General features: G+C 34.0%; 2 protein-coding genes across 3 annotated transcripts in view; one reads left to right on the top strand and one right to left on the bottom strand.

The window, feature by feature from the left end:
• The first annotated feature begins 252 nt into the window (after window positions 1–252).
• Window positions 253–5,912, top strand: MS3_00004316 (uncharacterized protein). The gene is made up of 4 exons (XM_051212220.1): window positions 253–1,040; window positions 2,611–2,785; window positions 2,829–2,941; window positions 2,984–5,912. Exons 2-4 carry the CDS (start codon window positions 2,611–2,613, stop codon window positions 3,125–3,127), a joined length of 432 nt encoding a protein of 143 aa, XP_051072377.1. The 5' UTR covers window positions 253–1,040; the 3' UTR covers window positions 3,128–5,912.
• Window positions 5,913–9,855: 3,943 nt separating this feature from the next.
• The window catches only part of MS3_00004315 (uncharacterized protein), a gene marked incomplete at its 5' end in the record, with an annotated part of 45,521 nt that continues 41,427 nt past the window's right edge, over window positions 9,856–13,949 (bottom strand). For both annotated transcript variants that reach the window (XM_012938776.3, XM_051212219.1), the window contains one exon: window positions 9,856–11,058. In XM_012938776.3, the coding sequence (XP_012794230.2) occupies window positions 10,971–11,058 (88 nt within the window). In that variant the 3' untranslated portion in view covers window positions 9,856–10,970. The remainder of the gene's footprint in view (window positions 11,059–13,949) is intronic.

Here is a 13,949-nt window from a genome sequence, read left to right as displayed (position 1 = left end):
TATTAAATACTTACTTAAGCTTAGTCCTAACAAAAATCTTGGGGGTAACACCCAGAATGTTGGCACACAACATAGCAGAACAGGTTGTAGGCACGTCTTTCATTGTTTACAATTGGTTAAGTTCAGGAATTCGTTGTCAGATGAGGTAGTCTAAGCAACTTTACAGGTCTGCTTCACGAGAAAACGTGACATATCCATAAGGACTTAGTACATAATTTCAATCTATTATTGTTTATCTTTTTATCGCCAAATATACATAAGTTTTTACCTTGAAACATCGGTGACCCATTGCTACTAGATAAGGAGGCTCGTTAAGCGAAAAGGTCTTTTGTTCCGTCTACAACTATTTGAATGTACTCATTGTTTATTTGATTTCAGGATTGTGCATAATATATTAAAGCGCCTATTCTATTGTATGCGCAACATAATATAACACAATCCAACGCAAGATACTGCGTTCGTGCTTATTGTTTGTTTTCTTTCTATTATTCATTGTTACTCCGTGAATTAATACTCACTCACGGTATACGAATCTTCGCTAACTGCACTATTGCCTACCGGTGATTTGATAAGCTAGTAATTTTACAAAGCCGACTGGATTTTCTACCTACAGAATAAAGCTGTTGAAGTGTTATAAGCTCACTCACTAGTTTGGGTGGGCTTTTATTATGAGTGATTGTCGTCGTTTAACCTCCATTTATGTATGTATTGACAATTGCACTCAATTAGTGGGATTCAACAAGTAATGCAGTACACTAGTAGACTAGTGAAACGGTAGTATAATAACATTTCACTAAGGTTGTGTTGTTCATAGTCTATTCCAGAGAAATTTAAATACCTTCTAGCGCTAACCGTTAATTTTCGTGGCTAGCGATGCTAGCAAAAGTTATTATAGATCCCCATAAATAACTTGGATTAAGTAAACAAAGTCGCTATATCACTGTCCTCCGTTTTCGAAGATACCTCGTTATTGATTCCTGGAGACTAGTATTCGGTTCTACAGATATTGTGGTAATAATTCATATGTAAATGCTTTCTTGGTGAGTCGTTTTTATGCAAAAAAAGTCTGTCATTTTGTTTTAGGCCGTTTAATTTTTTCAAAATTTGGCTTAATAGGTGGGATTATTATCCACTGTTCGGCCTGCTTTGTCCAGGTTTTGAGGGTTTCGTCGGTTAATTTGGAGGCTTAGCTGAGGCTGATAGTCAAAGGTTTTTATTTACTTTCGAACTGGTTTTAAATTCGTAAAGGTCACTTAATTTTAGCTGTCACTCCAACAATAATCTTTCACAGTTTCTCTTAAAATGAAATTGCCCATTAGCATCAGGTCACCACAAGACATGCCGTTGGAATAAAAAGAACTTGGCCCAGAAATTTTTAAGAAAGAAAGTCGTAAATACTTACTAATTATAATAAGTGAGGAAGCGATCCATCTTATAAGTGCCAAGATTTTGTGGTAAAAAAGTTACAACAGTACCCCAAGTGTCTCCAGTTTCGAGACAAATCTGGTAAAGTCCCAGTTCGTTGAGTTGTCGTTGCCACTTCACCCAGTAAGATTGAACGGAGGGAGCATACTTGCGATTACCATTATTCGTTCCATCAGAATGTCACAAGTCGGCCATTCTAGGTTCAAAATGAATACTTGTAAAGTACGTATACGTTAATTATACACAGAAATCATATACTGCCACATTTTTTAAGGAAAAAGTAAATTTTATAATTTGATAAAGTGAGTTAGGAGGATATAAAAGTATATGATAATAATGAACACAAGATGACATTCTTCACAAATCCACAACTTTATTGTAGGTTTTGCAATCAGCTGCCTCAAGTTTCCAACCTTTATTTCTGATCAAAGAACTTTCCGAAGCTGGTAGTCGAGACGTCAGTAACAAAAAAGTAATTCAAATCCCAGACAGCTACATCTCTGTTGTCTGTTATCTAGCCAAATTCCTAACATGACATAATTACTTTAACTTTTGCTAAATTCTGAATGGCTGTGGCAAACCGAGAATAAGGCAAAATTCTGGTGCATGACTTAGAATCTTTAAAGACGATGATTAGTCAGGTTAACCGGGATGTTGGCTGTGTATTGGTTAGAAGTAGTCTTACCAAAGTGATTCCAGTTGTTAGTTTCAGTTTTTAAGAAATGATTAAGTATTTATGTAACAACTACAGAAGTAACAGTTTAGATAGCTTAGTCGTTTGCTATTTTTTCCAAAGCCAAGAAACAAAAAGTTTGTGAAGGCCAAACGATCCTAAGGCCTGTGTTGAAATCAAGGACTATATATTTATCCGTTGTTTTGTTTGGAATAAAAGGAATGATTATCGAACTCCTGTACTATCCATGACTTGAAGTGCCGAACAAATATCGTGTATGACAGAACTTTGTGACAAGCCATAATTTATTATGGCATGTGTGGTTCTCTGAAAATTTTTAATCCTGTTCATCTTCAATTGCCTCATGGATATACTGATGGGCCTATGTTCGAATACACCCGGATATTTTGTATTCAACTCAGAACTATCAGTTCAATAATTTCGATCGTTTTCTCCTGTAAATAATAATCTTTTATGAAATACTACTATATATTTAGTACCACTTTTTGTAGATGGTACACCTGCCTTACGTTAATGGGATATTAAACCTCATGGGTCGCAGTACAACTGGTCAATCTAGTCCTATGATTGAAGTTAAACCGTCATTTTGTTGGGATTCAATGTTGGTACGACTAGCTGGATTCTCTGGGGCATTGGCTGTTATTGCGAGCGCTTATGGTGCTCATGGTAAAAAGATTAGATTTACTTACTCCAAAGTTTTAACTTTTAGGCTTCAAAGATGAACAAGATAAACAAAGACAAATTTTCAAAACTGGGGCTTATTATCATTTGGTTCATTCGGTGGCTTTGCTAACCACGCCTTTATTCAGACGTCCTGTTTTGGTAAATCACTGACTTCAATGAATTTGAACTAATCTATTACAGTCTGCTACTCTTTTCGCCACTGGAACTCTACTATTCTCTGGTTCATGCTATTATGTGGCTCTAACTGGAGATGATCGATTTTCTAGAATAGCACCTATTGGTGGCATGACCCTTGTGTTCGCCTGGCTTTCTTTGGTTTTCTAACAATTGCGCCAACTATTTTGAGAGCTGTTTATTACTAATCGTTCATTTTTCTACAAATTAATCGGTATACCATAAACATGTCATTTTATTTTTATTCTCAGCATACTAGTTAATAAATAGTTTATAATTGGAGTACCTTTGTCTACCGTTCTCTTTCGAATATTACACAGTCTAATGAAGAAATGCGGAAATCTGTTTTTATGTGAAAATTTAGGTTACCTTAGTGGGTATCAAAACATGTAATGCTTCTAGTTGAAGATCATGTGAATATCTTCCACACTTCTTTTATTCTATAACTTTAATCTTGTATTAGATCCTAATAGGGTGCTCTTAGGGCTTCGATTCAAGAATGTAGCTTTAATCATTCGCTTGCAACGTAGAACCCAATACATGCCCTGGCTCAAGTTGCCATACCAAATTAGCACAGCTAGATTAAATTATCAAGACAAACACTAAAGTGGCAGAAGTAACAGTAGTGGTAGTAGAGAAACTGTATACGAGTATTTCGACACTCAGGTTCTAAATTAATGCAAAGAGTGAACATAATTGTGTCACTGCGAGCAGCTTTAAGATATGTCACTTAGAATCTTGAACCTTTGGTTACGATAATCATGCGGACGCCAATCAGGTAGTCTACACCGGTGTACATGGCTCAGTCCAGTTGCCAGTTTCCTTAAAGACTGGTGCCACATCTTAGTTTGGCTTTCCCTAGCTTTCTCCCGATTAACTCTTACACCAGGCAATATTCGTCGAGGTAAGTGGTGGTTGGACATACGCAGTTCAACATTATTTAGTATGTTATGCCTAACTTCCACATCGCTCACAAAAAATACACAAGCAATTGTTCGAAGACACATGATGGGATACTAGTAACCTATAAATATCCTCTTTCCTTAATGGCTACACCTATGAAGTAAAATGGAGCAAAATTCACTAAACAGGATTGTCTCATCTGTATGTTTCAAGTCAAAAAGTAGATTTCCTGATAAGCAGCCAGTCACTGAAACGTTAGACGATGAGACCGTTATCTTCAAAAGAATATCTATGACAAAGTTAAATATAGATGCAGGAGGTAAACGGCTTTAAAGAAAACTTGATGTTGATTACTTAGGCTTGATAGCGTGTTCAGACCGTAACGATAACTCACTTGGTGTCACCATCTTGAGATGCCAGCCGTAGTGACTTGGCGTTGTATCACGAATGTTACCCTAGTAGATATCACATTTTGCAATAATTATTGATATTGGGTGGGAAAATTCTAGTTGGTCAGTTTTCTTTTCCTTGGTCTTCATAAAAATAGTTTTTTTAACTGGAAGAAATCTTGGTATATTGTTAGCTGAACTGCGCCGTCTACTATATACTACTATTGGCCACTTATTTACTTCTTTCCCTTTGAATATATTCCTTTTTCCTCTTCATACTGTTGTCTCTATATTTCGAACAGCGCGTTCTATTTTCTTGGCTGTCCCCCCTGTACTAGGTTTTATGTGCTTTGAGTAAGTCAAAGCTGTTGGTTGAGACTACATCAAGTACCGATTTCAAATATTGCATGCGTGACTTAGTTTCAAATAAGAAATATCAAGTTCGAGCTAAAAAGTTATAAGCCTCAACATTATTTCGCTCACAAATTTACCTGTTCTTCCGTTTGACTCAATAGCTCTAGCATGCGAAAGCAATTGGTGCGATTCTCTTGATAAAGGCTTTAAAACATGTAAGAAAATCAATTTTACAAGACTGGCAAAGGTCCATACATGTACTCAATTTTGGTAATGAGCAGTTAAAGTAGTCGAGAAGATCGTATGTCTGGGTAGCTGCGTAATAGCTGGTAGTGGCCCGAGTGATGAGATCAGTTCACGTATAGTGAAGTCCACAGCGCCTTACACCAATCTGGGCCATCTTTGGCGCCTTCGTGATGTTAGTCTGGTTGCAAAAAGTCAGATCTACAACGCGTTGGGGAGAGCAGTCCTGTCCTTGTGAGACCTGACCTCTCTGAGTTGGGGATGTTAGAGAACTCTTTGTGTTTGATCATCGTTGTCCCCGAAGGATTGCTGACATCTAGTGGCAACACCATGTTAGTAATGCAGAGGTTCGGCGTCTCGTATTTGGGAACAAAGATGATGATTCAACCGGTGTCACCATCTTGAAACATCGACTTTAGCGGCTTGAACATGCACTACGAGTTTCGTCCCAGAGAATTGCACTTTGTCGATTATTCGCCGACGCTGGGGCTGGGTTGGAAAGGCAGGGAGGTGTTCAGTATATGGCATGGTGTCGTGCTATGAAAGGAAACTGTACAGGACTGGCTTCTGTTGGTCCTGCACGACTCATTGGTTGGGGTCCTAGAGATGGTGCGACAGAGTGACTAGAAACGTTATCGGATATTGCTCAGAGTGGAAGCCAGTAGCAATTATTCTATAACTTCATAAAGATGAATGGACCTTCCTTAGCTGAAGGGACTCATTCTGGTTGTATTTTGGTAATTGAACTGTTTCACCTATTATTATTGCTATTACTATTATGATTATTATTTCACTCTCATTCACTAATTTCTGTTCGTTGTTCTTTTTATCATACACACTTTACATTTTCTATCTTTTTACAATCTCACTGTTATTGTGTGGCGCATATGTATTAAGACGCCTTCTTATGCCAATATTTATTTGTTCAACTAAATAAAAAGGTAGGCAGGCATTTAAAAAAGTTAAAATTGCTGAACGCTTGGTTTTTAATTTTAATAATTTTCATGCCTCAAATATAATTTTTGTATTGGAGAACTATTTCTTTTGATCCTAAAATACATCATCTAGTGTTCATTCCATATATATATATATATATATATAAAGGACCAAAAACTAAATCAGTGGGAGATACAATCAAAATAAAGTAAACAATGACAGGTTAAAGATCAACAACAACCAATCAAGATTGAGATCTGCAGGACAAGCTATGAGTCATATGTGGAGAAATTCGAACACTTCACTTTTACCTGTAGTTTCTGCTGGTGATGTCGCTCAGAATAACGATGAAAGCTCCACGACCAAACCATCCAGTTCAGAGAACAGAAATCCACCAAAAAGTTAATTGATTCATTTTACAATAATGTAATATGATCTAAGCTTTAATTCAAACGCTGTCTTGAGTAACGTAATATTAAACTGTTTGATTTTTTTTAGACGATTTTTCAAATAAAAGAGATTATTATGTTAAGAAATAGAAGGGTAAATTGGAGAAAGGTTAAACATGAATAACTTACACTAGTGTGAATAGAGATTAAATGTTTACTGATTTGAAGAAGTTAACTATTTTTGTGGTTATTTCATAAAAATTTGGAACATTTAATTTTATCTAACTGAAAACGCACTCATTGAATAAGATTTATGCACAACTGAATATCATTATTTGTGAAGAAAAGTGTACGATGAAATCTATTATTAGCTAACATTAATTGATGTGCCATTGCAATAAATTATATGGTGAAAGAAAACTATCCACACAAAAATCTGAGATACAAATAAATATAGTAACCGGAAAGTAATACGATATTAAAGATAACTTATATTTATTACGAAATATGTAATTCGATAGCTCGAAGATAATACTCAGTTACTATTTCAAGTGATAGGTTTAAGTCGTAAGTAAAATTCCAACTCACATGAATGAAGAATTCGATTCATTGAAAACAGAGCAAATACTATCACATCAATATAGGACTATTAATAATTAAAATATTATCTCAATAAAGTCAACATTTGAGTTGATTTATAAGTGAAAATTCTATTTAGTCTTACCAATTTTTTACTTGGGTTAGAGATAAAAACATTGACTTTATGTTGTCTGAAAAGATAACTAAGAACCTTCAGACAACTGAAATATGAGTTCTTTGTAAACTTTATAACACAGTTCAGTGTTTTTGACAAGCATTTCTCTTGAGCTAATTTTATTATAATTTTGATTGAACAATTTCAATCAGGTAAACATATTGAAGAGTATAACATTCATTAAAAAAAATTGTCTATTTTAATGAACAATTTATTGAACAAATGTATTTCAAATAACTTTAAGTTGACTTTTCTTTGTCAAATATAAGCATTGGTTCCTTTTACATGACAAACACTAATATAGTTGATAGATATTAAAATTTACATTCATATGATAATTAGAAGTATTCGAATTATTGTATTAACTAGAAATTCTTGAAGCAGCGCGATTTAAGCCAAATAAAACTAGGTGAGCACAAACGAAAGTATTGTATTTAAAATTCGAAATCAATCAGGAATCAAGTACACAACAATCATTAGTTCATACAAACACTACATTTCAGCGGATACTAATCCATTTAACTTAGTGCACTCTAATGGCTAGGGAAATAATACTATGGATCCAGCCAGTGTAATATAGCAAGGTCGTCAACTCATTCTTCATGGGACATATCAAACTGTTAACCGGTTTTTGAATGCTTGTTTATTTCAAGTCAACTTTCAGTGGAAATGTGATGACTCCAATACACAAGGTGAATCAATCATGAAACAAATTCTTCATTTAATTCGGAATAGTATATTATATTTAGGCTAACCCCGACTTCTTAGAAGTGGTAACAAAAGCCAAGGACGAATCGAAAGAATCTACTCAGGGGATTCATTTATTCAGACAGACAACAAGAGATGCAGCCTGGAGAGAGGCTTCTCATCCTACTCAATCTAACTAAAAATTGACTCGACATTTATAAGCAGAGATGGATAAATACGCACAATAAGCACACACACAAACGATAGAATAACTGGGAAAATGACGGTAAATCATCTGTTCCAAACAAAGTATATATAACGTAGGCTTCTAATAATACTAACTGATACGATCTCTCATTGCTGACTCAAATCGGTTGGATGTCTAATAAAAAACAAGATATACTGGACCACAGTTTCCATTTACTTTCAAGGTACGTCAATAGTGTAAACTCACGCAATTGTATGCAATCATTCCTTGGACCTCAGAGCTTCGCTTACTTATACCTGTTATCCGCCGCGGAGGAGCATAAGTCACTCAAACATTCTCCATCTGTCCTGGGCAATCCTTTCCAGTCGCTATTCATCCCATTTATGTCTGCTTCCAATTCCTGGCTCAGTATGTTCCTTGGTCTTCCGCTTTTCTGCTTCCCTCCACGATCCCAAGTTAGCCCCTGCTTCGTAAAGCAGTTTAATGATTTCCACAATGTATGTCCTAGACACTTCCAACATCATTTTCTAATTTTTCCCTCAGCTGAAATCTGGTTTATCCTCTCCTACAGTTGGTTTTTGCTGATGATATCCGGTCAACAAACATTCAGTATCTTGCGTAGACAGTTGTTTATTAATACTTGTACTCTTTTGATGATAGTTGTGATAATTCTCCAAGTTTCAGCTCCATACAGTAGAACTGTCTTAAAGTTCGTATTGAGGATTGTGACTTTGATGTTAGTTGACAGTTGTTTTGAGTTCCATATATTGTTCAACTGCAGGAATGTGCCCTCACTTGTACGTCTGAATCGGATCCTCCTTGTTCATCGATGTTGCCGACCAGGTAGGTACGTGGACATTTCCACCTCTTCCAGAGCTTCTTCATCAAGTGTGATTAGTTTGGTATTCTCCGTGTTGTATTTGAGGATCTCACTTTTCCCTTGTGTATTTTGAGGCCTACTAATGCAGAGACTGCTGCTACACTGTTTGTCTTGACCTGTATTTGTTCGTGTGCATGGGATAGGAGAGCCAAGTCATCTGCGAAGTCCGAATCGTCTAGCTGCATCCAGTCTGTCCATTGTATTTCGTGCTTTCCCTCAGATGTTGAGGTCTTCATAATTTAGTCGACCGCCAGAAGAAAGAGGAAGGGGGAGAGTAGGTAGCCTTGTCTGACACCGGTATTCAATCGGAATGTTGACGATTTCCTCAGATACACCACAGTGTAGAAGCAGGTTCTTCTATCCATGCTATCAAGAGCTTTCTCAGTGACGAATCCCATTAAATTGATTGTTCAACGATGGTCCGTAGTATCGCGATTTGGTCTGTGTACGACCGATCGTTAAGGAATCTGGTCATTTTATTTCGAAGTTGGGCGTCTACTGAATCTTTCAACCGGTTCAGTGATACTCTATCGAAAACCTCCCCTAGTACTGAAGGTAGTATGATTCCTCTGTAATTCTCACATTTGCTCGAATGTTCATTTTTTTGGTATCTTGATGAACTAACCTTCTTTCCAGTATTGTTAAGATATGTCCTGTTCAGTTTCCTTACTTTAACGCTTCAATAGGATTTATAGAGACATCCTGCAGAGAATATTTATACAGAATTAAAAGACAATGAAACGATTGTTTCAAACAACACTCAAGAGTGAAAAAAACTTGCTTCGAGAAAAGAATTACTGAAACCCATATCTAGGGTCAAAACAACTAGGGAAGATTTTAAAATAATTTCTATGACGTAACCGACTCAGCCAATAAACGACTGGCTTTCATTTTCCCAACCAAAGTGATTATTTACTAATTTAAGGTTATCAATTCAAAACGGTTTTTTTTCAGAATAGTTATCGTTGAACAGTAAAAATCAAGTTAAAAATGCACTGTTGTCTTTTTGACATTATCACTCAACCAAAGGAACAAAAATACAACAGTGTAACTGAATGGTTTCATAATTCTAGCTGGATGCATTTATACGATGAACGAATGGAAGTTTTTCAGTATTAAGTTTCTTAGATTTGACTAACAAAGTATTTTGTTCCTTGTGAATACTTACTAGTCAATAAAATTATCCATTAGAATTGAATTCTATGTGAATAGCTAATATTGGTATGAACTGGTTTTGTAAAATAATCTCTAAAATGTGTCGTTTGGCAAGTTTTTTAACAGGGAAAGTGATGAACCATTATTTCGATAAGTCAATTTTGGAATATGTAACTGAACACTGATATAGTTAATAAATTCTCGTGTTTTCTCAAAAATAAAAACCTTCGTTCAGAGAAATTTAGCGCAAAAAGTTGATTAATTATTTACTTAAAAAATTTGGCCATCTAGTTTTATGTCTCGGAATACTTTTAAAGTAGTAAGTAGTTAGAAGTCATCAGAAAGTTATCTTCACTGAGTGTTAAATTTAAGAGTATTTCATTTTATCATTTAAATCATATTAATACTACTTACCAGTAACTACAATGAACATTTCATTATAATTTACTTTAAACTCATTCCATAATTATAAAATTAGAGAAAATAAGTAAACATTGATAAAAACTATAAAAAAACAACAACAACAACTTCGAAAAAGATAGAAATACAGTCAGCATTTATTTTCATCAGAATTAATTGAGCGAGAGAAAAAATAATTAAACACATTTGTTCATCAATAAAGAACACGGAGCAATAAAGGAAGCTTGTTTGATAATAAACAAACAAAATAAATTTTCCTAGGAATATATATATATATATATATATGTACGTGTGTGTGTGTGTGCTTCAAATAATATAAACTTCCAAGTAAGCAATATTTTTTTCTTATATAAAAAGAAAATATTTCAAGAATTATACCCTAAAATCAAAAGAAGTGAAAATATTTTAACATTTGATATGTTCTTAAGTTAATTTAACATTGAACTGTTGGTAAATGATTTAAACAACTTTTATTTTGCTAATTGAATGAATATGGAATGTATATGATAAATTAGTTTTTTTTTTTAAAAAAAAATTCAATATAAAATACTATTTATTTATTTGTTAATAGATATGATGGTAGTATTGAATAAAAGTGATTTTTTTTTAAAAAAAAAGAAGGTAGATAGATTAACACAACGAGCCATTGAGGAAGGGGGGGAATGAGAATTCCTCTTACACTTGTTCATCTAACGACATGAGCAAAGGATTCACATATTCGAAACCATCGAATTCTGTTTGATCCATACGTGACATCACTGCCCTGTTGTGAAATGAAAAGATTGGAAAATCAACTTTTTTTATTACCGTAAGAAAAATAGGGATTACAATAATGAACGCATTGAAAATTACAATGACAACTTTTAAAGATACATCAGGGTTTTCTTAAACGTCAGAACCATGCGGAACATTTGTTTTTTTAAAAGTAGTGGTAGTAGTAGTTAATGCACCTTCAGCATCAGTAACCATTACGAATTATGTAACACAAAGTCTTTATCACTGGTTACTATGATCCCGAAAACATCAACCAGGTATTCTACATTGACACAAGTGACGCAATTTAGAAAAAGTCAACTGGGTTTTTAATCCATGCTAACATTTTGTCAGATATCATGAGAAGTTTAACGATACCACTTGGTATGTACTGAAATTGTTAACTTATGAAAGTCAGCTTAAATGATGTATACACTTAGTTTTTAATACTATTCACTTACATGACTTCTAAGGACTTTAGTAATGATTAATCCAACCGAAAAATATCTCTTTTTTATTTTATAGTTAAATATGCAATTCCAAGTGTTATCTGGGTTTTCTGGTGTAAATTGGTTAGTGATTTCAATGAAATTCCACAATTACCACAACATAACACTGAAAGTCATCATGCACTCACTAATAACTGACTTCGAGGAAATTTTTGGAATTTTAACGAGCTGTCGCCACCGGGGCCTAGCTGTATTGGGTGTGAGGAACGTTCTTACTGTAGATGGTTGCGCAAAATCGTGGGTTGATTGAAGTTAAACTTGTAAACCATCGGATTCCTACACATTAATCCAGGGGTCAAGCGTTCGCGCTAGAGAACGAAGGTTTTGGTTTCGATTCGAAGTTGCAGGTGCTCACTGTTGAGTCCCATATTAAGACGAAGCAACCATCTATTACTTCCAGGTTTTTAATGGTTGTCTTAGATGTGCTGCATTTGGTTTTTACGAAAGCCTCTCTAAAAAAGGGGAGGCATTTGTTGCACAATATTACTTCACATATACACCTTGTCTATTGTTCCGTAATGTTTTCATATTTAAAGTGAATATAAACGAATGTGTGTAATGAATTATAGAGTGTGCACAAAAGTTCCAGGTATGCACGATCATACACTTTTCAAATCAATGAAATTTGTAAAATAAAACTGTACGGAAAATAGTGATAGTACTAAGAATATGGTTAAAAAACATAGAACACTAATTAAACTGTCTAATATATTGTAACCTAGATGGTATCTGGAGTTAAACGAAATAGAGTTGTAAACCAATGACCTTGCCTTTTAGTTATTTAACATTTACAAATCTCACATTAGACTAAATAATCGAATTGTCGGTTCAGTTCAACTAACACTCGTCAATGAGTTCAAACTCTAGTTCATTTATAAAGACAGTGACATATGAAGAGAAATTATTTCCTTTTCACAACAGATGTAACTTCGACAGTTAGTGCGCATAAATTTGGATGAAAGTCACTGGAAAACCATTCCTTATGCATTATTATTATTATTTCAATTCGAAGCGAATTAATATAGCTACTAAAAAATACATTTAACTTCGAGAGATGAAGTCTAGATTAAAAATATCGATTAAATTCGCAAATACAACATAACTCAACCTGTGACGTTTGCTGTACTATAAGTCAGTTGGATAAAAGTTAGGGACGACCAAAACAAGATGTAATATCCAGTCCATGAAGTTATTGTATGGTGAACTGTTTGGTGTAAGTAGGTTTGGATTACCTGATGACATAGCTCAAAATCGGTTTCAATGTTGCATATTTATTCATTTTAAGTCTTAAAATACTCATACATTTTATTCCGTGCATTCATCGTTTCCCAAATTATGATTTCTATAAATAATGTGTTCTACTACCACTGATACTATTTTTACTACCCTGGAATTTATTCTGTTAATTTCACCCTGATATACTGATAGAGTTGTGACAATTTGATCTGATGCACATAAGTTCCTCGTTACTCTTGACTGATTATATTCTTATATGATGATATATTATTTTAAAATAAAATAGTAATTTAAAGTTTATGAAAATAATTTAAAAAGTAATACGAAACGAAAACAACACTTGAAACTTGGACAGAAAACGAATACATTTCGATTCACGTTATTTTTTCACTTTTAAAAACAAATTTATGCGCTTTTATTAATGTGATAATTCATCTAATTACTAAAATTCCTATCACGTCATATTTACAAATTTAAAAAAAAACAACTGGAAAATACGTAAACCACTTCAGTAATATCAGTTTTTAATGTTTCTAAGCCGTAAAATTTAACAAAACTTAAGGTGAATAATATTGTGAACGATTAAATCAAAGTGTACCGATGAACAGATTACGTTTGAAGATTTTTTATTTAGAAAATTATATTGATAAAGAAAACTGAAATTTCTTACTGACACGTATTCACGATCGTTAGAAATGACGCAGTTGGATGAAAATTCCAATATTATATATATTGGATATTTCATTAGAATACTTCCGTATAAATACTCCTGAATTTATTTTGACTGACAAAGATCAGTGTATAGAAGAAAAGCTATTCTCATACAACTTTCTATATTACAGTTAAACTCATACACAGGATGTGAGTTCGTCAACCAAAAATATGAACGGGATACATTACGTTAGGATTGATTAAAAATTACGGAAGATATATGTGGATTGAATGATTAGTTACATCTTAATAGTTCCATGTGTACACATATATAAAGAAATTAATATTGAATTTAAATGATAATGATAGTTTTAAATTTTAAACTCACTATTTATTCTCAACAGATAAAATATCATTCCTTTATCAGTAAACGTTTATAGAGATTGCTGAGTTGTAATTTTGATCATGAACCGATCAATGTTACATCACCATAGAAAACCTGAAG

This window comes from Schistosoma haematobium, chromosome ZW, assembly GCF_000699445.3.
Source record: "Schistosoma haematobium chromosome ZW, whole genome shotgun sequence".
Taxonomy (NCBI): domain Eukaryota; kingdom Metazoa; phylum Platyhelminthes; class Trematoda; order Strigeidida; family Schistosomatidae; genus Schistosoma; species Schistosoma haematobium.
Note: the sequence above shows the minus strand (reverse complement) of the source record. Positions and strands in the feature narration are given on the sequence as shown.

Excerpts from the sequence above, each read along its gene's own strand:
- MS3_00004316 (XM_051212220.1), top strand. The coding sequence starts at position 2,611 with ATGGTACACCTGCCTTACGTTAATGGGATATTAAACCTCATGGGTCGC. Across the intron at positions 2,786-2,828 it reads GAGCGCTTATGGTGCTCATG|GCTTCAAAGATGAACAAGAT; the intron begins GTAAAAAGATTA and ends TTTAACTTTTAG. Across the intron at positions 2,942-2,983 it reads TATTCAGACGTCCTGTTTTG|TCTGCTACTCTTTTCGCCAC; the intron begins GTAAATCACTGA and ends AATCTATTACAG.